General features: G+C 36.7%; 1 protein-coding gene across 2 annotated transcripts in view; it reads left to right on the top strand.

The window, feature by feature from the left end:
• The first annotated feature begins 176 nt into the window (after positions 1-176).
• TTLL6 (tubulin tyrosine ligase like 6) overlaps positions 177-26344 on the top strand; it is a 46124-nt gene continuing 19956 nt past the window's right edge. For both annotated transcript variants that reach the window (XM_087713601.1, XM_014061991.2), the window contains exons 1-9: positions 177-1623; positions 2128-2246; positions 2365-2495; positions 2936-3092; positions 4910-5053; positions 6830-6915; positions 15342-15567; positions 17038-17219; positions 19759-19947. In XM_087713601.1, the coding sequence (XP_087569727.1) occupies positions 2145-2246; positions 2365-2495; positions 2936-3092; positions 4910-5053; positions 6830-6915; positions 15342-15567; positions 17038-17219; positions 19759-19947 (1217 nt within the window). In that variant the 5' untranslated portion in view covers positions 177-1623; positions 2128-2144. The remainder of the gene's footprint in view (positions 1624-2127; positions 2247-2364; positions 2496-2935; positions 3093-4909; positions 5054-6829; positions 6916-15341; positions 15568-17037; positions 17220-19758; positions 19948-26344) is intronic.

Below are 26344 nucleotides of genomic sequence, written 5' to 3'. Positions count from 1 at the left end.
TAACCTAACCCTAAACCTAAACCTAAACCTAACCCTTACCTTTATGTGAATCGGCTTGCTTTAATTTTAATTTTATTTAAATTTTTATTTTTTTTCATCGCGCTGTGATGACGTCACATGCGCGCTTTCGTCGAGCGCGATTTTGTCCTCCGCGGTTTTGACGGGTCACGAGCATAACCAATTCTCCTTCACTGGACAAACCTCCATGGAACATGCATGACTGATACCATGTGTGAATTGAATTACTAACTTTATAGGACTTCCCTCTGAGATTCTTGGCAATTGAACTTAACCTAAGTAGAGCTGGGCAGGTTCAGACACCGTCTGCCTCCTCCTAAGTTGCAAACTGAATATGAATACTATAGCCTTCTCCTGACATTTTGTTCTAGCACCTTCTTTTGATTCTTGAGCTTTCGGTATAGCATAATAGCAATTTAGCTGTTTTCATCATTTTTATAAATATAAAACAAAACACGCTATTCTGTATTTAAGACAGCATTTCTGTTCTGCTGGGGATTGACAATTGGCAATCCTGCTGCATACCTTTTCAGGCCAAGCAAGTTTTTATTACTCTCTCTGTCCAATGAAGCATACTGTTTGTAGTCTGACCAAAGCTATGAGACTTTGACACTCATTTTTCCTCTTGCTGATTCACAAGCACACAGGTTTGAAAGTTAAACATTATAGATGGTAAGGGAACCAATTGATGTTCTAAGAATGCAGACTGTGGGGCAAAAGACTGAATCTTTTTTTAAGAGCAAGAGCAATGTTCTCAGTCCTGAAAACATTTAATTAATTACTTTGGTTTTAAACATCCTGAAGATGTTACACTTACTAAAATATAGATTTGTGAGGCCTTTCCTGGAGTACCATACAACATAAAGTGAAAATAAAATCTCTATATTTGCATAAAGTATGGCAAGATCCATATCCAAATGCTCATTTAGTGATTGATTTGTGTTGGTTAAAATGAAATTTTGGTTATTTTTTTTCCAAATTCTATTATGATGTATTTTGATTCAGGTTAAAATGATATATTTCTGCTAAAAATCAGAACAAATTCAGTTTATGGTTCATTGTAACTCTCCCTGTTGGTTCCCTCTTACAAATATTATACCTCATCTTTATATTCCTGAATATGGGATTGGGAAGGTATATTAGCCCTTTTCTAAGTACAATTTTAAAAAGCTTAATTATTCATATATTAGGTGATAATTAAAACTGATTTGGTAATCAGTTTGTTAAGATTGCATTATAAGCTTAAATCCACTCCTTCTGTAAATCCTTAATCAAAGGGGGATTTCACTGAGCTTAGTTTTCTTAGTTCACTTGGTTTCCCACAATAATACTTGATCCCAGTGTCTATTGATCATCCTTACCATTCAGTCAGTACTGAAGAAGCTTCTTGGATGAGACGTGAAATGTTTTCAAGGAAAAAATCCAAGAAAGTCCAGTTACTTTTTGAAAAGCACCTTTGGAACTGGAGATGCAGGAACCAGAAGGTTTTTAAATACTTTGCAGTAGTTGTGCATTGGTTTTGCCTGTCTGCCTCTGTCTTTCTTCTTCTTTTTATGTTTTCCAGATGACCAGTGATAAATCTGACCAACTGTAAATATGAGAGTGGTAAGTATAATCTATAGTGATGAGGCTGAATATATTTCTCAGTTGGGTTCAGTGAGGAAAAAGCCCACAATTATTATTAAAAAGCACTTGCACATAAATGAAATTTTGAGCTTTTTTCCAGCTTTTGTTTGAAAAATTTAAAAAGATGTTTACCCTTAACAATTGAAAGTATTGTTTGGAATCTAACATTCATCTTCAGTATTCACACATTCACCTCATTTTTTCTTTCTTATAATTCATAAATTCATATTGTCCAATGTTAGATTTGCAATTTAAAAATAAGTGTGTGGAGGAATTCTAACAAGTTCATCAACTGGAGTTTGGAACAAGTTCATGTTAAACCAACAATAATCTGGTATATTTTTCTTTGAAATTAAAATACATAGTTTAGTTATTATAATTAAGTTATGATGTACCCTCCAAATGGAACTTGTTCTTTCATTTCTTCTCCCTAATATTTTGATATGAAACCGATGTGATTCTGTCTCTCTTTCTATCACACAGTACGTCGGGCTGCCAAAATGTGTGGGCTTCGGGAAGCAATCGAGATGGAAGATTGGACCTTGTATTGGACAGATTATTCTGTCTCTCTGGAACGGGTAATGGAGATGAAAAGTTATCAGGTATTACTGATAATAAAGATTATTAAAGTAAAGACCTAAAGATTCTATGTTTTTATTTGTGAAAAAAGATGTGAAGGTTTGAGTTGTACTGAATATTTATCTTTGATCCCATTTTTAGAAAATAAATCATTTCCCTGGAATGACAGAAATCTGTAGGAAGGACCTTCTAGCCAGGAATATGGGCAGACTGTTAAAGATTTTCCCCAAGGAATTCAACTTCTTTCCCAAGACTTGGTGTCTTCCTGCTGAGTGAGTCTTTATAAAACTCATCTCCCACATTTTTTATTCTTATTTAGTTTCTCTTTTTCATCATAAAAGTTTAGAAGATGAACATGAGCAAATAAATTTGGCCTAAATAGGCCTAAGTATAGAAGTCTCTTTTAAAATTCAAACCACTCTACTAGGAGCCCTAATTATTACTGAAAATTCTGTTTCCCCTCCCCATGGGTGGGACTTGAGAGGCAGCCTTCCCAACTGAATATTATCCCATATTGGATTTATGTTCCCATAATTTCCTATCAAGATATTTTAACAGTTTTAGGGCTAGCAGTTTGGAGTGTTTTGGGACTGCTGTATATCCAACCAGTCATGGCTGGAATATGTTTATTTGGAATTGACCAGAATTTCCCTATTGCTGTATATTTTTTAAATAACATGTTTTTTTTTTCTTTTCTTTTCATTGGTTTCAGCTATGGTGAATTGCAGGCCTTTGGGAGATCAAAAAAACATAGAACTTACATCTGTAAGCCAGACTCTGGTTGTCAAGGCAAAGGCATTTTCATCACAAAAACTGTAAGAGATATCAAACCTGGGGAGGATATGATCTGCCAGCTCTATATCTCAAAGGTGATCTTCTTGTATAGAAACAGGCTCCCTGTATTGCTGTGAGTCTTTCTAGCCATTTTAACTAAAACTGGCGGATATTCAAAAGCAGTCTACTACTGAGAAATAAAATCAGTGTGTCAAAAACCATTGATGATCAGTAAATCTTCTCCTTAAAAAAGAGAATGACATGGATTAAAAGGTGAGAGCTCCTAAAGAAGCATCAAGAAATGAGAAGATCTGTTTGTGGGAAAGCATCCAGAAATCACAGGAAGGTGGATATAGAGATAGGAAAACTTACTGGGATTGGAGACACAAGACTAAAAATAGCTAAAGTGAACCAGTTGGGCCACACGTTGAGAGAGGTAGAATCCTGGAGAAAGTCAGCCATGACATTGATTACAAAGTTCCAATCTAAATCATTGAAATACTCTGCTTTACAAAGTAAATTTAGAGATTGTTAGAAAGTTGATTTTAAATTGAATTCATAATCAAGTATAAGTAGTTTATACTTTATACAGTAGTAGATTACAAACTAGAATAACCATTGCTGAATTTGTATTATTTGATATTTTTGGTGCAAGTCAGTCATGGTTGGAATATGTGTATTTGGAATTGTTTGGGAATTCCCTGTTGCTTCCCACAACTTTGATCAAAGAATGAAGAAAAAGCAAGTGAAACTTCACTGGATCCTCATGAGCTGCCTGTTTTTTTTGACCTGCCAGGGTGCTAGCACTTTGTTACTCTGATGGCCCTTGGAACTTGAGGAAGATTTATGAAGTAAAGGCAGAATGGGGCAAGGAATTATTGGGAATGATTTGAGCACGGTATAGACACAGTATGGCAATGAATATTTGACCTGTAGGAGTGAACACTTGGAGAGGTCATAAAGGTGCAATTCAAATATCTGTTGCTGTTAGCATAGAGCAGATTTTAATTTAATGGTCTTCAAATACAGGAGATGGACTTTAATGAAACAATACTGTTAAGAAATTTCATTCTAACAAAGGCAGATCAACCATGGCAACTTCACTGGAGTAAGGGTGGACAACTTCTGTTTTAACTAAATGTTAAAACAATCTCTGGGGCATCTAGTAGTCAGTTGAAATAAGTGGGTGGAACCCAAGCTAATAGCTGAAGGCTCATTTCTGTTTCTGGCATGCTATTTTTTTCCATCTGATGCCATTTCCTTTTTCTCCAAGGCAGTAGGCTACTGGGAAAGATATCATATGATATTAGAAGTTGAATGAAATCTTGCAAATGTTTCTGAAATTAATGGCTACATGTAATATTATAGCTGTGGATCGTCTTCCCCTCAGAAGAACGTAGGGCCACTCTTACTCAAGTTCTCAAATAACTGGTTTAGATGGCCCTCTGTTGGGCTTGCAGTTAAAGCTGATTGTGTGTGTGTGTGGCATCATTCAAGAGTTTTGACTAGATGATTATTCAAGGCCTATCTGGATCTATGAATCAATGACAACCCTCCCCAATTTATTTTGCTATACCTCTAGAAAAAAATAAAAAGAGCTTTAACCATTATCAACAGATGGAGTTTGTTTAGTTTAGGAACTCATTGAGAATGGCCTTACATTGACCTTTTGATTACATACTTATATGAGTCCAATTACATGAATGAGATTGGGTACAATATATTCTTAGTAATTTCACATAGTAAAGAGCTTTTTGGCTTCCATTTATCAAAAAGTATGTCTGAATTGATTTTTATTAAACTATAAGCATAAGTTAGCAACAACTCAGAAATATGTATATTGCCTAGTATGTGGTTTTTCTGGATGAAACTCTGTAGATATTTACTTGAAAATTAATTTTCTTTTCTCAAGCCATTTATTATTGATGGTTTCAAGTTTGATCTTCGGATTTATGTGTTGGTGACATCATGTGATCCACTACGAGTATTTGTTTATGAGGAGGGACTTGCACGTTTTGCAACATCTGTGTATTCAGACCCATCACAAAGTAATTTGGTGAGTCAAAAGGCTGAATTCTGTTGACATTAGTAGTCATACTTATCCATCAGTGGATTTCAATTTGAGCCCCACCACTTTTGGGGGGAATATGTCTCAATATTTTCTCAAAATTAATATTTAAATGTCACTAGAACAGAGGAACCTTTACTACTGAATTATACTGATATATTTTTCACACTGGTGGATTGACAAGTGTTGACAATGGTCCCTTTAAATATGACTGAGATATTCCTCTAATTTGAATGAAAATTAAATCGGCTGATTTCACACACAAAAACACACTGCAAACTATTATCCCCCCCCCCCCACTGCTATGTAAAGGAGTATCCAAACATGGGAGTGTCATCTTTTGTTAAATTGTCAGGTGCAATAGGATCATTGAAACTGCCCCTTTCATATGTGTGAGTGCATGTGATGGAAGTTAAACAGGAATAGGGTGTATGCTCATCGTTTTGTATGCTGTTGCTTTGCAAAGGCTTCTGATTCTATGGTCTTCCATGTGCTACCCTCCACCTGGAATAGCAAGCACTTTCTTTATTGTCCAGTGGAGATGCATTGAAAACATCTACTACTTGGTGGTTCCCTACAAACTTGCTTTTACCTGGAAATATTTCTTTTTGTGGTCAAGATTATTATGATTATGTTAACTAGCCAATGTTTAAGAGCACAGCAAAGCTGCCCTCCAAAACAGCAAAAAATAGTGGGAAAATTACTGTCAAGATAGTTCATGAGAATATACGAGCCAACAAGAGGAACAAGTTAGAAATTCCCTTTGCTGGGGAGTGCATTTTTGTCTTTCTTTTCAACAGCAACTGAATAGCTAGAAGTCTGCAAAGTCATGGTCACGTGCCATGGTGGTGCCAGTATTGAATTAGCACAGCCATTGTGTATGTAAACCCTATAATTTACTTTACATTTTCTGCTTTTGAGCCTAGATAACTATCTCTGCCTCAGAATTGATTTTTGTAAAAGTCAAACATTTGGTAGATTGAATTTTGAAAAGAGAAGCCAAGCAAGGGGAAATGCACTTAACCCTTTCTTGCTTGCACTTCTCTACTTCAAATCACTGCTTCCAAACAATTTTAACCCTGCAAGATTCCAAATGCTGTTTTTTTAAATAGATGTTTTTATGAGATACAGACTAACAGGCTTGCAGAATGCATAATTCAAATGTTCCTGTACTACTTCTCCCAAAGTCCTTTATTATTGACCAGGTTGCTAAAGCTGTGGTTCACCAATATTTGGAGAATCATGCAGAATTAATAAAGTATTTTATCTTTTTTTATTCATTTTAGTGCAGACCATGGAATAGTTATCAATCTTTAAACCAGTATATTTTCCTTTTATATATATTTCTTATTTGTTTTAGATGTTCTCTTAGTTTCTCACAAAAGTGTATAGGTATACAGTATATGGGTTTCTTTCAGATCTATGGTTATACAAATCTCATGTTGCTTTCTTAAATAATTTATTTTTATCAAAAAATATAGAACACAAAAGTTTCAGCTTACTGTTTCATCCTACAAACATTTTTAAAAAATCATTTTTATGTTATTAAAATTCCATTACCAAATAAATTAAGGAAAACTACGGTAAGTAAGATAAATATTATTGAGCATCTGAAAGAAGATGTAAGGCCAGACAGTTTAAGCTTCCCACAAAATATGGATGTTTCACATACCATTCCCTGCCCTTCCAATCCTGAGACTAGAACATAAATGGGATAAAAATCTCTCTAGCCTAATAACCTGCTTGTTGTTTAATTATTTACAGGACAATGTCTGCATGCACCTGACTAATTATTCAATTAACAAACACAGCGCTAATTTTGTACGAGATGAAGATTCTGGTAGTAAGAGGTACAGAATATTTTCCAACATAATCATAGCTGGGGGATGCTGCAGGCTTGCTCTCATGAATCTTTACAGCCATTTCAGACTTGTTTAAGAAACAATTCTCCAAATTCAGCTGGCACATGGGTTATTCTCTGTCATTAGGTGATGTAAATCATTTAAAAAGCACAAATGAGAAACAGCGGGAGTCTGGAGGAGGCGAGAGGAGCATAGATTTATCCGCCCTAAAGGAAGCACAAATGAATTTATTGAAATGGAACTGCTGGGTTGTTGTCCCTTGTTTTATTATTTTTCCCCTTTAAATCTTATACAGAATGGTCAGTTTGATCTCATTAGTGCCACCTTCATTTTTCTCTCTCCTCCATCTAGGTCACTACCAGTGGATTTTCAGTTTGCTGGCTGCTATTTTTCTGCAGTGTTCTACCCACTGCAGCAAAAACTTGGCTTCTTTTGCATAGTTTTCCATAGCATCATGATTTTCCAGTAAATGGATTAAGTTCGAGCAGTGCAGTGCTTCCATCTGCAGTGCAGTGCTGCTGTCCAAAACTAGAATGTGCAGATCAATAAACAAGGAATCAATAAACAAGGAAGAACAGCTATTCCAGTAACTCTAATGCCAATATATTCAAGAAGTTATTTGATTCTCACTCAGATTAATAATTAGGCCAGAAAGTAGAAGGGTGATCCTGACTTAGGAAAAAGGAAATGTTAACAGCGAAGTATAAAAGTTTTTAGATCAGAGTTATGCAATGTATTTTTAAAACAATGCCTACTGTATTAGCCTTCATCATGCAATAGTGGAGCAGCGTATTAGTGGATCAACTATGCTGGATTTCATATAGTAAGAATATGTTTCCTGCAATTGTATAAATTGTGAAAGAGAGTAACTGTATGATCCTAGAGTTCACTATATTGTTCTACATTTCAAAAAAACTGACATCAATAAGTTAAGGGAAAATTAGGAAGAATTCTACAGATAAAAACCCTAAAAGGAAAAACAGTAAGCTTGGGAAAGGCCAAAACAATAATCTTAAACAAATGAAAATGAGAATTGAGACTGCTGTGATTATTTGAAGAACTTTCTGATAAACTAAAGAAAAAAGAACACATTTCTAATATGAAATATCAAAAGCAAAATATTAGAAATCAACACAAATTTATAAGAATGGAATGAGGAAGATCAAAATTCAGAATTTTCAGTGAATTTCAAAAATAACAGGATTATTTGGATATATGAAGAATTAAAGAAAACCCCAAGAAATGGCCCTTTTTTTTAGAGAAAGTCACAAATGGGGCCAAGAGGAACTATTAATTTATATTCTACACCTGTCTTCATAAAACAAAAATCCATAAGTGGCAGAAGAGAAATGCAGGCAGTGATAAGAAAACACCTAGCTTATTTGACGAATTCAGGTTGCAGGATCAGGTGGAATACATCACAGCATACTAAGGGAATTGATAGATGGGAATTGATAGATTACAATCTTTTTAAATAATAATTTATTAAAATTAACTACAATAGTAAAATATAGCAATAGCAATAGCAGTTAGACTTATATACCACTTCATAGGCTTTCAGCCCTCTCTAAGCAGTTTACAGAGTCAGCATATTGCCCCCAACAATCCAGGTCCTCATTTTACCCACCTCGGAAGGATGGAAGGCTGAGTCAACCCTGAGCCGGTGAGATTTGAACAGCTGAACTGCTGAACTGCAGTCAGCTGAAGTAGCCTGCAGTGCTGCATTTAACCACTGCGCCACCTCGGCTCTTCAAAATATCTGCCTCTACCTAGGATTGAACTCACAGTCTCCTGAGTGTGAGGTGAGAGCACCACCTCTAGGCCACCGCACCACTCAGCGGTGTATTTGTTTATAATACAAACTAAAAAGAAAAATAGAGAAAATAAAAGATGCAAGAAAGCTAAATAAGAGGAAAAAAGAAAAAAACTTCACCTTTATTGTATATAACCAGTTTCACTATCTCTTCACCACCTCTTAATTAACAGTTATAGAACTCTTCATCCCATAGCTTAATTATTAACTATAGACAAGTCCAATAAGCAATATCTTTTGCAATCTAGGTGTCAGCAAAAGTCCAAACAGATAGAGCCTTAAAATAATATTAGAATATTATTAGTTATTAATATTAGTTTCCAGTCTGGAAACAGACTGTTCATAATTACACAGCTGACATTATTGATTCAAGATGACAGTGCCATTCCTCAAAAATAGCTCTGAACATCATTATAAGTCACTTATCTTAATATGTCTCTAATATCAAAACAGTCTTTGTTTTCCATGAAAATGCATTTGTCCTTTAAGATTAATTTCAAAATCTTAATATTCCAAATAAAATATTCCAACATTTTTGGAGCCTTTAATCCATTTAAAATTTTCTGTAACCAATACCTTTCTTTTTTCTATTTATTTTGAATTCTTAAACTTATAGGGGTACAATTTCATTTTCTTATGTTAAGAATTGAAGGCATCATTGTTTCCAGTTTTGTCATTTTGAAGTTCTTTCAAAGTTCTTTAAAACAGTTAATAGATAATTTCCAAAAGTGATTAGCAAAGGAAGTGTGAATTGAGTGTCCTATAAAGGCTCCAACTGTGGCTTGAGAAAGAATAGCAAATTTCCTCATATCTCAGTTCTTCAGCTTCTGGAGATTGTTGCTTTGCAGCTTCTTAATAAGCAGCAGCCATATGGAGCTCATTGTGGGCAATTTGACATCCTCTCTCCAGAGAGGGTCTAAGGAACAAATCTACTTTATCAGCTTTCTTGTTGACTCCGCTTTTTGGAAAACCATCTCTTCACTATAATCTTTTAGAATTCTTGGAGCATAAGGGAGGTGTCATAAGAGTAAAGAACTAATATCACTCCAATATTTTTTTTAAAGGGGAGAAAAATGGACCCAGGTAACAAACCAATCAGCTTGACATCAATACATGGAAAAATCATAGAAAAGATAACCAAGCAGTGAGTTTGCAAGTACTTAGGAAAGAAAAGGATGATTACTGGAAGCCAGAATGGGTTTATTATAAAATAGGGTTCATTATAAAATAGCAATCTTACTGCTTTTTTAAAGAGATTAGACTGTTGTGGGACTGCTCTGGATGTAGTGTACTGAGGCTTCAAAATGGCATCTGATAAATTTAATCATAGCCTCCTCCTTGAGTTATTATTTTTTTTATTTGTGTCAGAAGCATCATTTTAAGGTTTTATGCATAGGTATAAATACAAACATAAAAACATAATATTTAAAATATATACAGTCACTGTGCCTCAGATAGGCGGGTGTGAGTCCCTTTTTGTGAAATGGGGCCTTGGAGTTCAGGTGGGCCTTTTTGTTACATACCTGTCTCCCTGCTACATCTCATCGGCCCTGCCGGAGCTGCTGATGTGTTAGCTGGATTGGCGGTTGATTTCCCCAGGCTTATGATCCTGGGGGATTTCAATCTGCCTTCCATTGGCGAGACATCTGAGTCAGCTCGGGAGTTCATGGTTTCCATATGGCTATGGACCTAACTCAGTTAATTCAAGACCCCACCCATAATAGGGGACACACGCTCGACCTGATTTTTGTCTCTGGGCAGTGGATGAATGATCTAGATTTAGGGGATATTTCTATCCAACCCTTGTCATGGTCAGATCATTTCCTCATCAGGCTTAACTTCCATACTGCTACCCCTCGCCGCAGGGAGGCGGATCTGACTAGATGGTTCTGCCCCAGGCGCCTGATGGATCCTGAAAGGTTCCTGATGGAACTTGGGACTTTTCCTGAATTCCATGCTCACAACTCAACCGAAGCCCTAGTGGAAGCCTGGGATAAGGCGGCCACTGGGGCCTTGGATCGTGTTATGCCTTTGCGGCCTATGACCTGGTGTCGATCCTGGGTAGCTCCCTGTTTTACCGAGGAGCTCTGGGAGATGAAACACCGGAAAAGACACCTAGAGAGTGGTTGGAGGGCCAGCTGGTCCGAATCTGATCGAACACTAGTAAGAATTCATATTAAATCCTACTTAGTGGCTATAAAAATGGCAAAAAGGCAACATTTTTCCGCTCTTATCACGGCCGCAGATAACTGCCCAGCCGCCCTGTTTAGGGTGACCCGCTCCTTACTTAACCAAGGAACTGGGAAAGACCCCTTGCAGGGTAAGGCTGAAGAATTTGTTCAGTATCTGCAGGATAAAATCGCTCAGATTCGGACAGGCTTGATTCGGGTGAGTCGACGGGGATGACTTGTGGAGACTGTCTGGGATGAGTTTGACCCTGTGACCCCCGAAGGCATGGATAGGATTATGGGGAGACTCAGTGCTGCCACTTGTGTGCTGGACCCATGTCCCTTTTGGTTAGTTTCGGCTTCCCAGGAGTGACATGAGGCTGGCTCCAGGCGATTACCAACGCTTCGTTGAGAGAGGGTTCTTTCCCACTGCCTTGAAGGAGGCGGTGGTGAGGCACCTCCTTAAGAAGCCTTCCCTGGACCCATTAGCCAACTATCATCCGGTCTCCAACCTTCGCTTTGTAGCGAAGGTTGTCGATAGTGTGGTAGCATGTCAGCTTCCCCAGTACCTGGATGAAGCTGTCTACCTGGATCTGTTTCAGTTGGGTTTCAGGCCCAGCACGGAGATGGCATTGGTCAGTTGGTCGATGATCAATGTTCCCTCTAATTTTTTTTCAGTGTGAGCAGAAAAGTATAGTGTTTGAGTGGCATATTTTCATGCCTGAGCACCTGAATTTTTTTCACAGATGTCACCTAAGACAACAACAAAATCAGTATTATTTGAAACTCAAAGTTATGTTTATTCAAGGTACCTGCTTAATTAAAAGTGTTATATAATATCAGTATCACTTAACAACGCTCCTGCTTAGCAACCAAAATGTTGGCTCAGAAAGTCTGGCATTTGAAGTACGCAAGTCTTAAAGCTGTTGTTACAAGACCCTTGCACCCCTAACTCTTTAGGGGGGAAAAAACCCCAGGGGTCTTCAAACGTGACAGCTTTAAGACTTGTGGACTTCAACTCCCAGAATTCCTCCCTGAGGGGAATTATATATTTGGACTGTTTCATAGTTACATTAGAGAACTACATTGTTAGAACTTAGCACAAAAGATACCTTTTATCTGAAAATCCAAATAGAGTAAACCTGCTATTATCCCAAGAGCACTAATGTCATTTGTCCCAATCTGTTTTACGAGTCTGTATTAAAATAGATAGAAATATTTTCACTAAATTTTATAGATCTATATTTCAGGAACCTATCAGAAGTCAGGGCAAGATAAGAGTGGAAGAATGAATTTTGTTGCAGGTCATGGGGATTTTTTCAGCATCTTAAAAGTGGAGCGCATGTGCATTGAACTAGCAATACCCATTTAATAACAAAAGGAAATGGCTGAATTAAATTTGGTAAAGTTGCAAGCGAGCTGTAAAAAGCTTGTGGTTTTTAAAATCATAGAATCAGAAGGGATACTGGAAGTCTTCTAGTCCAGCTGTTCAAGGCAGGAGTCTTTATATCATCTGAGACAAATGGCCGTCCAGTCTTTTGAAAACCTGTAGCAAATGAATTAAGATTCCATTGATTTTAATTGTTCTTACTGTCAGATTTCTCCTTATTTCCAGCTTGAGTCTCCTTCTGACAAGTTTCCATTGGTTCTTGTCCTGTCCTCAGGTGCTATTGCTGCTGCCTCCTCCTCCTCCTCCAACAGCACCAACACATTTGCTGCCCAGCGCTGCGGCTGAGGTGAAGCCGCCAAAGCTCCCGCTGGTGCCCCCGCAGCGTTGGGCGGAATCTGGCAGTGCTGTTGGAGGAGGAGGAGGCGAACCAGCCTGCTGCCACCGGCCACCGCCAGCCCCGCCGATCTTCCCGCCCCCTTCCCATCCCACAGTCCAGCGGACGCAGCAGGAGCAGCCCCGGGGCTCCGCTGCCGCTCCCCGCATTTTCTGGACGGGGTCTCGCAGGAAGGAATCCCCCTTTGAAGAGCCGTGCTCTTCAAAACAAGTCTGGGGAGGTCCTTTTCAGGCGGCCAGTTGTAGCCACTTGCAAAGGACTTCCCCACGTTTACTTTACAGAAATCTCTGCACGGCAGTTAGAAACTGCTGCGCGGGGGTTTCTTTCCACGTGCGCGGCCGCGCAGCCATGCACCTTAGAGGGAACAGTGTTGATGATCTCTGGCAGATCCAGGATTGTTCCTCTGTCTTGTTCCTATTAGACCTCTCAGCGATTTTCAATACCATCGACCATGTTATCCTACTGTGATGATTCGGGGGGTTGGGAGTGGGGGGCACCGTTTTACGGTGGTTTTCCTACCTGTCGGATCAATCACAGTTTGTGTTGACTGGAGGGCAGGGATCGGCCCGAGGCGAGTGACTTGTGGGGTGCCCCAGGGGTCAGTTCTCTCACCCCTCCTGTTCAACATATATATGAAACCGCTGGGTGAGATCATCTGTGGTTTTGGGGTATAGTATCATCAATATGCTGATGATACCCAACTTTTCATCTCTACCCCAAACAACCCAAACGATGCCCTCGACGTGATGTCTCGATGCCTGGAGGCTGTGTGGATCTGGGTGGGGAGGAACAGGCTAAAGCTCAATCCCTCCAAGACTGAGTGGCTGTGGTTTCCATCATCCCGATTTGTGCATCTTGCTCCATCTTTGATGATAGGGGCAGAAATTTTAGCCCTCTCAGAGAGGGCCTGCAATCTGGGAGTCCTCCTGGATATGCGGCTTAGTTTAGAAGAACACCTGACAGCCGTGACCAAGGGGGGCTTTTACCAGGTTCGCCTGGTACATCAGTTGCACCCCTTCCTGGACTGGGATGCTCTGTGCACAGTCACTCATGTCCTCGTCCTTTCTCACCTGGACTACTGCAATGCTCTCTACATGGGGCTGCCCTTGAAGAGCACCTGGAGGCTTCAGCTGATCCAGAATGCGGCCACGTGGGTTATCATGGGGGTACCTAGGTGCTCCCATGTTACGCCCCTTTTAGACGGTCTGCACTAGTTGCCGGTTGTTTTCCGGGTGCGATTCAAGGTACTACTTATGACCTTTAAAGCGCTCCATGGCTTAGGCCCAGGGTACCTGCGAGATCACCTACTGCCACCGGTAGCTTCCCACCATCCAGTGCAATCCCACAGAGTTGGCCTCCTCAGGGTGCCGTCAGCCAGACAGTGTCGGCTAGCAACCCCCAGGGGGAGAGCCTTCTCTGTGGGAGCACCTTCCCTCTGGAATGAGCTGCCCCCGGAGCTTCGCATAATCCCTGATCTATGGTCCTTCCGACGTGCCCTAAAAAGTTGGCTTTTCCAGCAAGCCGGCCTGGCCTGAACAAAATAAAATAAATGATTGATTAAATTGTTAATTTTAATCTAATTTTTAAAATGTTTTGTTAATATTAATTGGATTTGTTTTTGGATACTCTATCTAATTTCCTTTTTAACTTTTGTAATATGTGTTTTTTTTAATGTTGTGCGCCACCCTGAGTCCTTTGGGAGAAGGGCGGCATATAAATCCAATAAACAAACAAACAAACAAACAATCCTAATTTTTGTGCTTGCCCAGAAGCATGCAACATCAATTCATTCTGTTGCATGGTCATAATGTCCTCAGGAGTACATTGGACTGTGCCCAGGGGAAGTTTACATGTGTGTGATACTGTAGGTCTCTTTATTCACAGTGGGCAAAAGCCACCAAGTGTACCTGTAACAATATATTTAGCAGTTCCCAAACTTGCCAATTTAAAAAGATGATAGCATCTTACAATACTGTCACATCATCCTATCTCAGAGAAAAGGATTTGGATTTATTCTCTGTAGTACTTGAGAGTTGGGCAAGAATTGATGGGTAAGAAGCTTTACAGAGAGAAATTCAAACTCAAAGAGAACTTTCCAAAGAAACTACAAGAGTTATTAAGCAATGGAGCAGCCTGCCTCATAGAGAAGTTGCATTGCTAAAAATTTTCAAAACAGATTTTATAGGTACTGTATTTGTTTGAGATGGTTTAAGGATTCCTGCCCTGAGTAGTGGATTGGCTTAGAAAGCCTTCAAAGTCTCTTCTGACTCTATGATTGTGTCATCCATCTAGTTGGTAATTTCAGCTATTTATTATTTATGGAATTATTATATATCAGACTAGTCCTGAAGTTACATGTTGCTCTGAGGTAATGGGATTCAGCAAATTGTGAGTTATTCAGGAATCCATGGATAACACAATATGTTAATCAAATAATTTCTAAGTGTTAATTTATATTAGTTATTGTAAAAGCTACACTACGGATTTCTTATTGTTCCAAACTAGATTCATGTATTTGAAATAAAAAGGTTTTCATATGTATTAAGAAAATAGATTTAATTTGAAGCTAATTAAAAAGTGGAAGAGAAAAGTGAATTGCCCAAATATATTGTCTTGTGTTCTTATTCTACCCTCTTACTTTTTTTAAAGGAAGCTGTCTACCTTTAATAAGTACATGCAGCAAAATGGTTATAATACAGAGCAAATATGGAAGGATATTGAAGATGTTGTTATTAAAACATTGATATCAGCTCATCCTGTCCTCAAGCATAATTATCTTACTTGCTTTCCCAACCATACCATGTGGAGTGCTTGTTTTGAGATCCTGGGATTTGATATTTTGCTGGATCGAAAACTCAAACCATGGTTGCTTGAGGTATGTGCCTTCTTTTGAAATAAATAGATGTCTGGCTGCTTCCACAGAAAGCTTTTATTAGATAATTTCCTTCCTTATTTGTGGATATATTTTTTTTGCAACTCACTATTTCCCCAACAACTTCTACTTAATATTTCTTATTGTGAACTCTGCTGTATTTTCTAATTTGTAGCTCCAAGAATTATATACTGGAAAGATTCTTGGATTCAGAATGTCTACCCCTCTTTCTTTCATTTAGAGTTAAGACAACTTCTACTCCTATGTTTTTCTGAAGCTCTATTTTAAATTCTTCCTTTTCTATCTCTCTGCTTCAACAATGGGTGCCTTGTGGCAATACTTCCAATCACATGGACTGCCAGCAGAGGGCATTAGACAATTGAAAATGTTGCTTTTAAATTAAACAACAATCTTGTTTTTGGGAATTACTAATTGGGAAGACTCAAGCGATTGTACAAAAAAAAATCTGCTAGAAGAATGAGAGCAATAATTTATCTAGCTAACTCCCTCCCCCCCCATATTGTAGCCAGTCACATTCTATGCCAGGCTTGATGATGATAGTTAATAATTATTTTTAATACTCTATACTGATAATTTGGGAAGAAAATTACTACTTAAAATATAAGTTATCGTCTTGGTTGTTTGGAACAGTTTGAAAGTTCAGCAGTGAGATTTTCTGAAACTGGTTAAACTTTGTGCACTGAAATATTTATCTTTAGTTTGAATTTATTGCTTATCAATTTCAATAATGTAATAGATATTTCTTGTGCTCTTTATATATATATAGCTTTCAAACCTTTCACAGTAGGAATTGGTATGATATCAGTGTTAGAAAGAAATAAAGGCAAAAAAATAATAACTATCTATTACACATGAAAATTTATATAATTGTATTGTTAATATTTATAGTAAATAACACGCTGCCAAGACTGAGATCAGTACCAAACATTTTTCATCATGAATTCAAATGTAAATTACTATTATCTAATAGTCTTTCCAAATATATAAATATTTTATTTAGGTTATGCTTCCAGGTTTTTATATTAAAATTGTGTTATCCTATACCAATGAAAAAAATTAATTATAAAAAGGATCTACTGATTCATGAAAGTCCCAGCAAAGACTGTTTCAATTCAAAATTCTTGAGTGTTGACTTAATTTTCCACATAAAGAGCATGGGCCACAAAGAAAGATCCTACAACTCGCCTTAAATTTTTTGGAACACAGCTGAGCATGTAATAAGTAAACTCAACGCTTGGGGAAATTATTTATTAATATTTGAATCTGTGCAAGCCCAGATATGCAATTTGATTATCATAGATTATAATTGCAAATACTTGAAATGTATCACAACCCACTTGCTGTCATCAACACTAGAAGCTTTTCTTTCTTCTCTGTTCTCCCCAAAACACTTGCTATTTTGAATTGCAAAAATGCAGTAACTACAAATATATTCAATTTCTGTGGTTGTAGGTGAATCATTCTCCAAGCTTCAGTACGGATTCGTGGCTGGATAAAGAAGTAAAAGACCAACTATTATATGACACTCTGGTATTGATCAACCTAGGAGCATGTGATAAGCGCAAGATCTTGGAAGTAGAGAAACGGCGAGGAAAAGAAAGGCTTCTCAAGCAGTGTCGTAATCGTGAAGCCAGGTTTCAAATTTTTAATCCACTTTCTGGGACAGTGGGAATGAACATTTATAATTCATTTGCAAAGCATCTCTAAATAGTATAAATTTCCATCACAGTGGCCTTCAGAATTTGAAATTGCTGTATTTACATGCAGTTTTGGTAGCCCCTATAAAACAGATACTATATGTGTTTTAAAATACAAAAATAAAGTTCCGTTGTTTAGATACTGTTACGTATAAGGTGACACTGGTCAGCATGAATTAGCAAGATGATTGTTGTAGCATTAGATAAGATGAAAGGGAATTTAAAGCAAGTAAATTTAGTTTTTTAAAGGATAAATATAAGAAGAAATTTATTCATGTATGTTTTAGGGAGAGTATTTTGGTCACACCCTTAACAGGACATCCAGGACATCGTTGTTGCTGTTCTTCAATTTTAGATGAGGTTATAAAATGTACAGGTGTGATTAAAAATAAATGACTCATGGCAATTGAAAATATTAGTAATTAAAATTCAAGCAAAATTCTACTGCATTGGAATATGATAGGTAGGCAGAAATGCATCCTTTATTTAGCCATTCAGACATAAACTTTTTCAAACATTGCCCTTTTTGTGCCTATCAGGGGTTTTTTTTTTTTTTTTTTTTAGGAATTTAAGGGACTTTTGCATTACCCATAAAAGTAGAAGTGCAGTCTCTATAGCTGCAGCTTCAGTGTGTCCCTTTGATCTCCTGGAAAACATCCTGCCTAACTGAGCTTTTAATGTGGCAGAAGAACATGATTAAGTATGCAGAAAATAATTATGTTAATCGTACTGAATCAAATTAAAATTAAATTGTATTTACTTTTATTCTAGTCCCACCTTTCTTTAGGCATACTTCCCCTTATTTCACTACTCTATGCTAAGGTGCACCTGAGAAGTGGAATGCTCCACCTTATACGTAACAGTGGAGCAAAACCGGAGGAAACTCAGCATTTCTCTAAGCTTTGCAGAATTCTGCTGGGTTCAAAGCTGACCAAAACTAGTTTGTATAGAACTGTGCATACTGGAACTCCTTTTATTTATGTATTGTTTTAATATATGAAAGAAAGAAAGAAAGAAAGAAAAAGAGGAAACAGAGAGAAAAAGAAAAAAACAGAAAACAAGCAGATAAAAAAATAGAACAAATATATACATATGATGTAATTTTTAAATAATAATTCAAACTTGGTCAAACAAAATGATTTTAGTTTTTTCATTGTAACAATAAAGAGGCAGTTCATAAAGAACAAATGGATATAGGTAGCCCAGGTTATAGCATTGAAAATAATAACTTTTGAAAAGTAATATTTTTTGCTTATCTTTGTGCCACAATTCTTCATGTAATCATAAACTACAACTTTCTGGATCTAATTCAGAAGTGTATTTATCCAGTTTTATTGTAATAATAAATGAGCAAAGCTACAGATAATTTTAAAAAAAACAGTGTATCCTCACTCATTTTGGGCTTCTAAAATAATATAGATGTTTAAATGTTCTAAGTCATTCAGTAAATGTGAAAAACGTTTTAGTGAATTAACCTTATTTTAAGATTTTAATAATTTACTATATTTTAATATTTTAGCTGTTGAGTTCTTAATATGGGATACTTAATTCTTTGTTTCAAACCTCTTAGAGGTAGTAATATTCACCTTTATGATGCTCCTTAATTATTTAAACTATACACTTAAAAAAACCATCCAAAGTACATTCCCAAATTATTATCAAATTTGGAATTTAAAAAATTATTGTGGTGATATATTTCAGATGCTATCAATGCATCTCGGACAAATTATGATATTAGTAAACATTTTAACAGAAATTGATCTGCAAGTAAATGTTTACTGATAAAGCTAAAAATCTAAGAAATTACATAACAATCCCCATTACAGGATAGCTATAATCCCAGTAAAAAAAAATTAGGCAGTTTACTTTCCATTAATTCTTAATATCCAATTTCTTATCAATCATGTATATTTTTTTTAAAAACTACACAATTAAATATGCATTTGCAATCATATTTTTAGCAGTGTGATAAACTTATATATTTATCTGGAATGCACATACAATATATTTGAGTCCTGTTGGGGCTTCTGTTTTACTAAAAAAGAAAATATAAAAAATGTTAATTTTTTTTAAAGGTCTCCTTTAAGCTTAAAAAGAAAAATGGAAACAGTTGTGTAAATTTCTGCCACAGACCCGTCAGCATTTAATTTTCCTTTCATCCATCCTACCTTTTGTGTCTTGTGGAGGAACTTGTTAAGTTATCCCTTTCCTGGCCTTGTTTTCTCCTGGGAGGGAAAAGGTGGCAAGGGTAAGGCTAACTATCCACCTCTGCAACCAAAAAATTTCTGTCTAGTAAGCAAAAGCAAAAAGATCAGGAGAAGATATTTTGCATATTTACATGCTTAAAAGCTAAGTGAAATTTTTTTAGTCCAGTATGAATAGAGCTAACTGAATATGGCCTGGACAGCAGAAAATTGAAATGGAAAAAACTCCCACTCTGAAGTTTTAACAGGGATTTTGGGGATGTTTTTTTCAGAGCCGAGGAATTCAAGAACTGCCAGGCTGTGTGGCTTCAGCAAGCAGAGATCTATGAAGAAAACAACACAGGAGGTTATCGCCGAATATATCCTGATTCCGATTCTGACAAATATAATAAGTTTTTCCAACAGAATTGTTCACTTTTCCAGGAAACAGCAGCTTCCAGAGCTCGTGAAGAGTTTGCAAGGTAAGAAAGAACATTTCTTTTTTATGTCGTTTACAATTACAATTACAAAAATAGAAACTAATGCAAACTAACAAAAAAAAATAAACACAGAAAGTTCAGAAAAGAAAAAAAAATAGGAAGAAAATTTGAAATAAAAATAAAAATAAGATATTGTAAAGAAATAAATATATAATGAAATGACTTCCTCCTTCATCACAACAAACACAAACAATTTAATAACTTATCACTTTCTCTTAAAATACAACAAATTATTCTTCCAGTACCCCATCTCTTATCTATAAATTAGCCTTTAAAACCTTGTTGTTGAATTCTGATACACCAAACTCTGGTAAGTATTACCAGCGATAATAACAGACCTATTTTAACTTTGATCATATAAATCAACTTTATATTCTTTCCTTTTACATTGGATAATTTTAATCTTTAGTCACTTCAAACAGTGACTTTGAACTTGATTTGTTTTAAATTTTTCTTTATTTTTCCTTCTAACAAAATTCTTCAAATTTTAACAACTCTCATTTGTAAATTCAATATAGGAAAGTACCTAAATCACTGTTTTGGTGTGTATTTTGTATTTTCCTTATAGTGTTTAGCTAGTTTCATTTGAATGCCCCGTCTCATGTTTTTCCATATCATTTTTGTAGCCTGTCATTTTTAATTTTAAAAAATCATTTTAATTTTAATATCTATTTTAGGTTAGTCTTAGTCTTGTATGATAAAACCTGTTCCTTTTTCATGACATATCTTAAATACAGTGTCTGTGAAGAGGCAGACACACTTAAAATTAAACTCTGGATCCATTGTTCATAAATATCCCTTAATGTACCAATGTTAAAATATCTTGTTCCATTCTGTATTAGTAAATCAAATTTAAGTATTCTCCTGTAATGTTATTATTTAGTTCCTTCTGATTCCCTCTAGTACAGTGTTAAAAGTCCCATTCTGTCAAGGTTTTTTTTAAAAGAGAATTCAAAACACAAGGATTATTATAGTTAATTCCACAATTAATTTAAAATCCCTCTGGACCCTTAGTTTGTTTGCAACTTTCCAAAATCAAAAGTTCTAGTCACCCTTTCCCTATTTAGTCTGAAAAAAGAAAAAAAAATGTAAGTCCTTAAACTTTTTAAAAAAACTCCTTTTGCTAAAGATTGAAGGAAACACTTTTAGTGCTATAAAATATATTGTTCTGAAGATTCCTAATGGCCAAAGAGCAGTTAACAAACAATTTCCAGAATTGTTCATTATAAGAGGAAGTATGCAAACCCAGTGTCTTTGAAGGTGCCAACTGCAGTTTTAAAGAGATGTCTATTCTTTCATCTCCCAAATCTCTAAACCCACCAGAAATCCCTATCTTGCGAACTCCTTGTAAGAAGCAGCTGTCCTCTCCTTATCCATAAAGGGCTGGACTATTCAGCACCTCTTCATTTTACTGAGGGGCATCAACTTTGCCATTCCCTACTGGAAGTCAAGAAAAAGGATTACTTGATCTATTTTGTCTGAAATAAAATTACAGGGACTAATTTTTAACATAAAAATGTTTAAATTTAATGCTTCATTTTTGTGTTTTTACAATGCTAAGTAAACTGGCAAGAGTCTTCTTGACCATAGAAGGTATCAGCAAGTATATATGTATGACAACAGGGTTCGCCGCCCTCCCGCCCCCTCTTTTTAAAATGATTTTTTAGATGTCCTGCGAGATCAGAATGCTGAAATTAACTTTGTAACAAAATCTTATTTATTTTTAAAAATACTATCCAATCTTCCCAATGCCATGTAAGGAAATTCATGGCAATTTAAAGCCAATGATAAATGGAAACCAGTAAAAGGAAAAAGAAAACTAGGCAGAAAAAGAAATAAAATTAAAGCTGGCAAGTACAGCAGATAATTTATTCAAATAATGTCTGCAATTTTTTTGCAATGTGTATTTCTAAACAGAAAAAAACTTAAAACAGCAAAAGACTATGGAAGTCAATTTGGTGCTGTGAGGCAGGGATTAACATAGTTTAGGATCAGTCTTCAAGAAGGTTCATATTGATTAAACAATATCTTTGTTTGCTCCCATGAGTCACCATTTTCCACAAGCTGTATTGGATACCAGTTGACTTCCGTGTGCTGTTCAACCTGCTTCTTTCTGGGGCGAGATTATTTGAAAGATCATTGATCACTGAGGGTTTCTTTCCCCCATGCAATAAGATATGAGTTCTATTAGTTAAACAATGTCATCTTGTGGGACCATAGAAGCACACTTTCAGAATCTTCTCTCTGAAACAATGTCCTCCAAGAGATTCACACAATTCCCACTTTATACATTCTTTATACGTCTTTAAAAATGTGGCTTGTTGTCTCCCAGGCCTTGGATTGGGTTGTTTGTTGAGACTCTGGTGGATTGGGGATTTTTTTTTTAAAATATAAGGTGTGGTTTTGTATAGGTGCAGATGTTTTTTGAAATTGTTTTTCTTTTAACCATGTGTAAGCTGCCCTGAATAATTCAGGATTCAGCCTACTAAATCTATATAAAGAAATTAAACACTTCATCTGCATCAGATACCTAGAATGTACAGTAGTTCTGAAAAAATATTTACACCTATATCTGCAATTATTTTGAATGGGAGAATGGGGAAAGTTTTCAAGAAACCAAATTGATAGTATTCATTTATCAAGTAGGCTTGACAGACATTTGCATTAAAAAGCTGGTCTCTGTTTAATCTGCAAGAAATTTGAAAATCTTCTAATGAATAATAAATTGAGTAACTACTGAAGTCAGAGACAGCAGGAAACATTCTAAACTTTAGCACAAATCAAACTTCCAGAATACAGTTTAATCCTCAAATCCCACATTTCCAGCTCCTTCCCCATCCCCCACCACCAGGTCCCTTTCATGGAAATCTTGTTGCAGTTTATTACTGGAAAAAATTGTTAGAGCTTTTTTATAATTGTATTAACCCATTATTGAGATTTTAAGAAGAATAGATTCTAAACCATGTTGTCTAGTATCTTGTAAAATACAGTATTAGAGCTGTTTTTGGTCTTCCTGGGTTCTATCTTCTACACAACTTTGTCAAGTAGGGGAAAAACAAACAACTTTGCAAAGAATTGTTAGCAATACAATACGATAGCAGAATTGGAAGGGACCTTGGAGGTCTTCTAGTTTAACCCCCTGCCTAGGCAGGAAACCTATACCATTTCAGACAAATGGCTATCCAACATCTTCTTAAAGACTTCCAGTGTTGGGGCATTCACAACTTCTGGAGATAAGCTGTTCCACTAATTGTTCTAATGTCAGGAAATTTCTCCTCAGTTCTAAGTTGCTTCTCTTCTTGATCAGTTTCCATCCATTGCTTCTTGTTCTACCTTCAGGTGCCTTGGAGAATAGTTTGACTCCCTCTTCTTTGTGGCAAACCCTGAGATATTGGAACACTGCTATCATGTCTTTCCTAGTCCTTCTTTTCAATAAACTAAACATACCCAATTCCTACAATCATTCTTCATATGTTTTAGCCTCCAATCTCCTAATCATCTTTATTGCTCTTCTCTGCACTCTTTCTAGAGTCTCCACATCTTTTCTACATCGTGGCAACCAGTCCACTAATTTCGTCACTTTTGTCAATTTTGCCACTAATTTTGCAATAAGTCTGGCATGATCTGTTTTGACAAACCCATGTTAGCTTTTGGCTGTTACTTTGTTTACTTCTAGATGTTCGCTAATTCGTTACTTGATCTTTTCCAGAATCTTTCCTGGCATTGAGGTCAGGCTGATAGGTCTATAGTTTCCTGGATCTATTTTTTTTTTCTTTTTTGAAGATGGGAACCAAATCAGCTCTTTTCCAGTCCTCTGGCAGTTCCCTGGTGCTCTGAAAGATATAGTTCAGTGGTTCTGAGATCTTGTCTCCCAGGTCCTTCAAACCCTGGGGTGTAATCCATCTGGTCCTAGTGATTTAAACTCGTCTAGGTTAGACAGGTGCTCACTTACCATTTTCTTCCCTTTTCCAACTTGTGTTCATAATCTGATTTTTGTGGTGCTGTTTTTGATAGGTTGGACTGTTTTATCCCTTTGTGTAAGGACAGATGCAAAAAATGAGTTAAATAGTTCTGCTTTCTCCTTGTTGCTTGTCACCCTCTTGCCACTTTGTCCCAGCAATGGACCAATTGTTTCCTTAACCTTTTTCTTGTTTTTAACATGTTGGAAGAAGCTTTTTTTTTGTTATTTTTTACTTTTGTGGCAAGCCTTTTTTCATTGTGAGCCTTAGCTTTCGTCACTTCATCTTTACAGGCTATTTCTGATATTCTGCCTTAGTTATGTCTCCCTCTTTCCACTTTGTATACTTATCTTTTTTGTCTTTCAATTTGTCAGAGAGTTGTTTATGCAGTCATGCTGGTTTCTTTTGAGAGCTATTATTTTTCTTCTTCTTTGGTATTGTGCTAGACTGGGCTTTTGTAATCTCAGTTTTCAAAATTTCCCAAGCTTCTTGAGTTGTTTTCCCCTTGAAGATTCTCATCCATGGAATTCTTCCCAAGCTCTCTCCAAGTTTATTGAAAATAGCTCTCTTAAAGTCCAAGACTCTAGTTTGACTTTGTTTTACTACTTGTGTTTGCATAATGTTGAATTCCAATATTGCATGGTCACCTGCCCCCAGCGTTCCTGTGGCTTCAACACCTTCTATCATTTCCTCCCTGTTAGTGAGAATTAAGTCCAATATGGCTGATCCCCTTGTTCCCTTCTCTACTTTTTGGGAAACAAAGTTGTCTGCTAGGTTTGTTAGGAACCTGTTGGATGTTCCACTTGGTGCAGAATTTGTTTCCCAGTTGATGTCAGGGCAGTTAAAATCCCTCATTACTATTGTGTTGTGCTTTCTACTTACCTTCCTTAGTTAGATGACTAGCAAAAAGTTCATCTTCCTCTACTTGGTTGGGTGGCCTGTAGTATAGACCTATGGCAATGTCATTTCCCCCACAACCTTTAATATTGACCCAAATGCATTCAAGATAGTTCTCATCATTGTGGGCTCTATTTCTGTGGAGATGTAGTTATTTCTTATATATAGTGCAACTCCACCTCTTCTTTTATTTGGTCTATTTCTTTTAAATAATTTTAATCCTCCTAGCTGTATGTTCCATTTGTGGGTTTCATCCCCCAAGTTTCTATAATGGCAACAATCTCGTATCTGCCCTCATTTACTTGAATTTCTAATTCACCCTGTTTATTCCTCATACTCTGTGCATTGGTGTATAGATATTTGAGTCCATTTTGATTGACCCTGTGTTTACTGTCTACATAACCTGTGTTATGCCTGACTGCCCCTATTTTCTTGCCGCTTGTATGATTCGGGCACATGGTATGGCACTCACTATTAAATGCTTGGTTTTGCTTCACAGCAGGAGTGATAATCTTACCCGCACAAACATCTATGTTACATGCACTGATAGCCCTAGGAGTTTTAGATTGCTGGGGACAGAAATGTTCTTTATCAATTAATTCTCTGTCCCTGCTGTTCAGTTTAAATGTTTATCCAGAAAATCTGTGAATTTAATGCCAAGTAACTCAGTCCCTTGCATGAGTACTTCTTGAAATAATTTTGTGTATGTTGTTTTCTGTGTCTGTGTGCACACGCGGTATGTCTTTCTGGTAGTTTGTTGTCTAGGCACATTAGGTTAGCTTTTGAAGTCGCTTCTAATGACACAACTCTGCAAGGATGTGCATTCAGAAAATCTGTTTTCTCTGTGCTTATTCTTTCTTCATCTCTTGGCAATCAGCCTATGAAGAAATAGAGCATCTTCCTCCTCTTAACACACACTCTCCTGCTGGGTAGTGTTACAGAGGAGAGGAAATGGGCTAATGAATGGAGAAATCTGCTCAGATTCTAAGAACACCTCTAAGCTTCAAACTACCATTGCTTTTATTTGATTGCATTACAGTTGACTGCTCTCATTAAATTCTTCCCTTTAAATACTTCAATAAAATTATTTGTATCCAGTTTTTCAGGATAACGATCATAAACTGTCTTACAGAAAGCCAGTTTGGTGTAATGGTTAAGGCATCAGGTTAGAAACTGGGAGAGTGTGAGTTTTGGTCCTAACTTAGACCAAGGCTTAGATGATCTTGGGCCATTCCTTTTCTCTCAGCCCTAAAAATGAGGCAATAAAAAAACCTTATCAAGATAACTGGAGGCACTTGTCCATACAGTCTCCAAGAAATGACATGATGGGGAAAATGTCTTACAAGCAATTTAAACAAATGTAAATGAAATTTCACAGCAGGTGCTGAAATATTGGCAGGACTATTGGTAGCTATGGACCAGATAGGAGGGAAGGGAGAATCCAACTGAGCTGACCATCTTGCCCCTGTTTTCAGGGATGCCCATTGGGCAGTTGACAGTAATGAACTGAAAAAAGGAAAAGG

This window comes from Thamnophis sirtalis, unplaced genomic scaffold (assembly GCF_051295495.1).
Source record: "Thamnophis sirtalis isolate CommonGarterSnake01/CBP01778 unplaced genomic scaffold, rThaSir2_p1.2 scaffold_4, whole genome shotgun sequence".
Lineage (NCBI taxonomy): Eukaryota > Metazoa > Chordata > Lepidosauria > Squamata > Natricidae > Thamnophis > Thamnophis sirtalis.
Note: the sequence above shows the minus strand (reverse complement) of the source record. Positions and strands in the feature narration are given on the sequence as shown.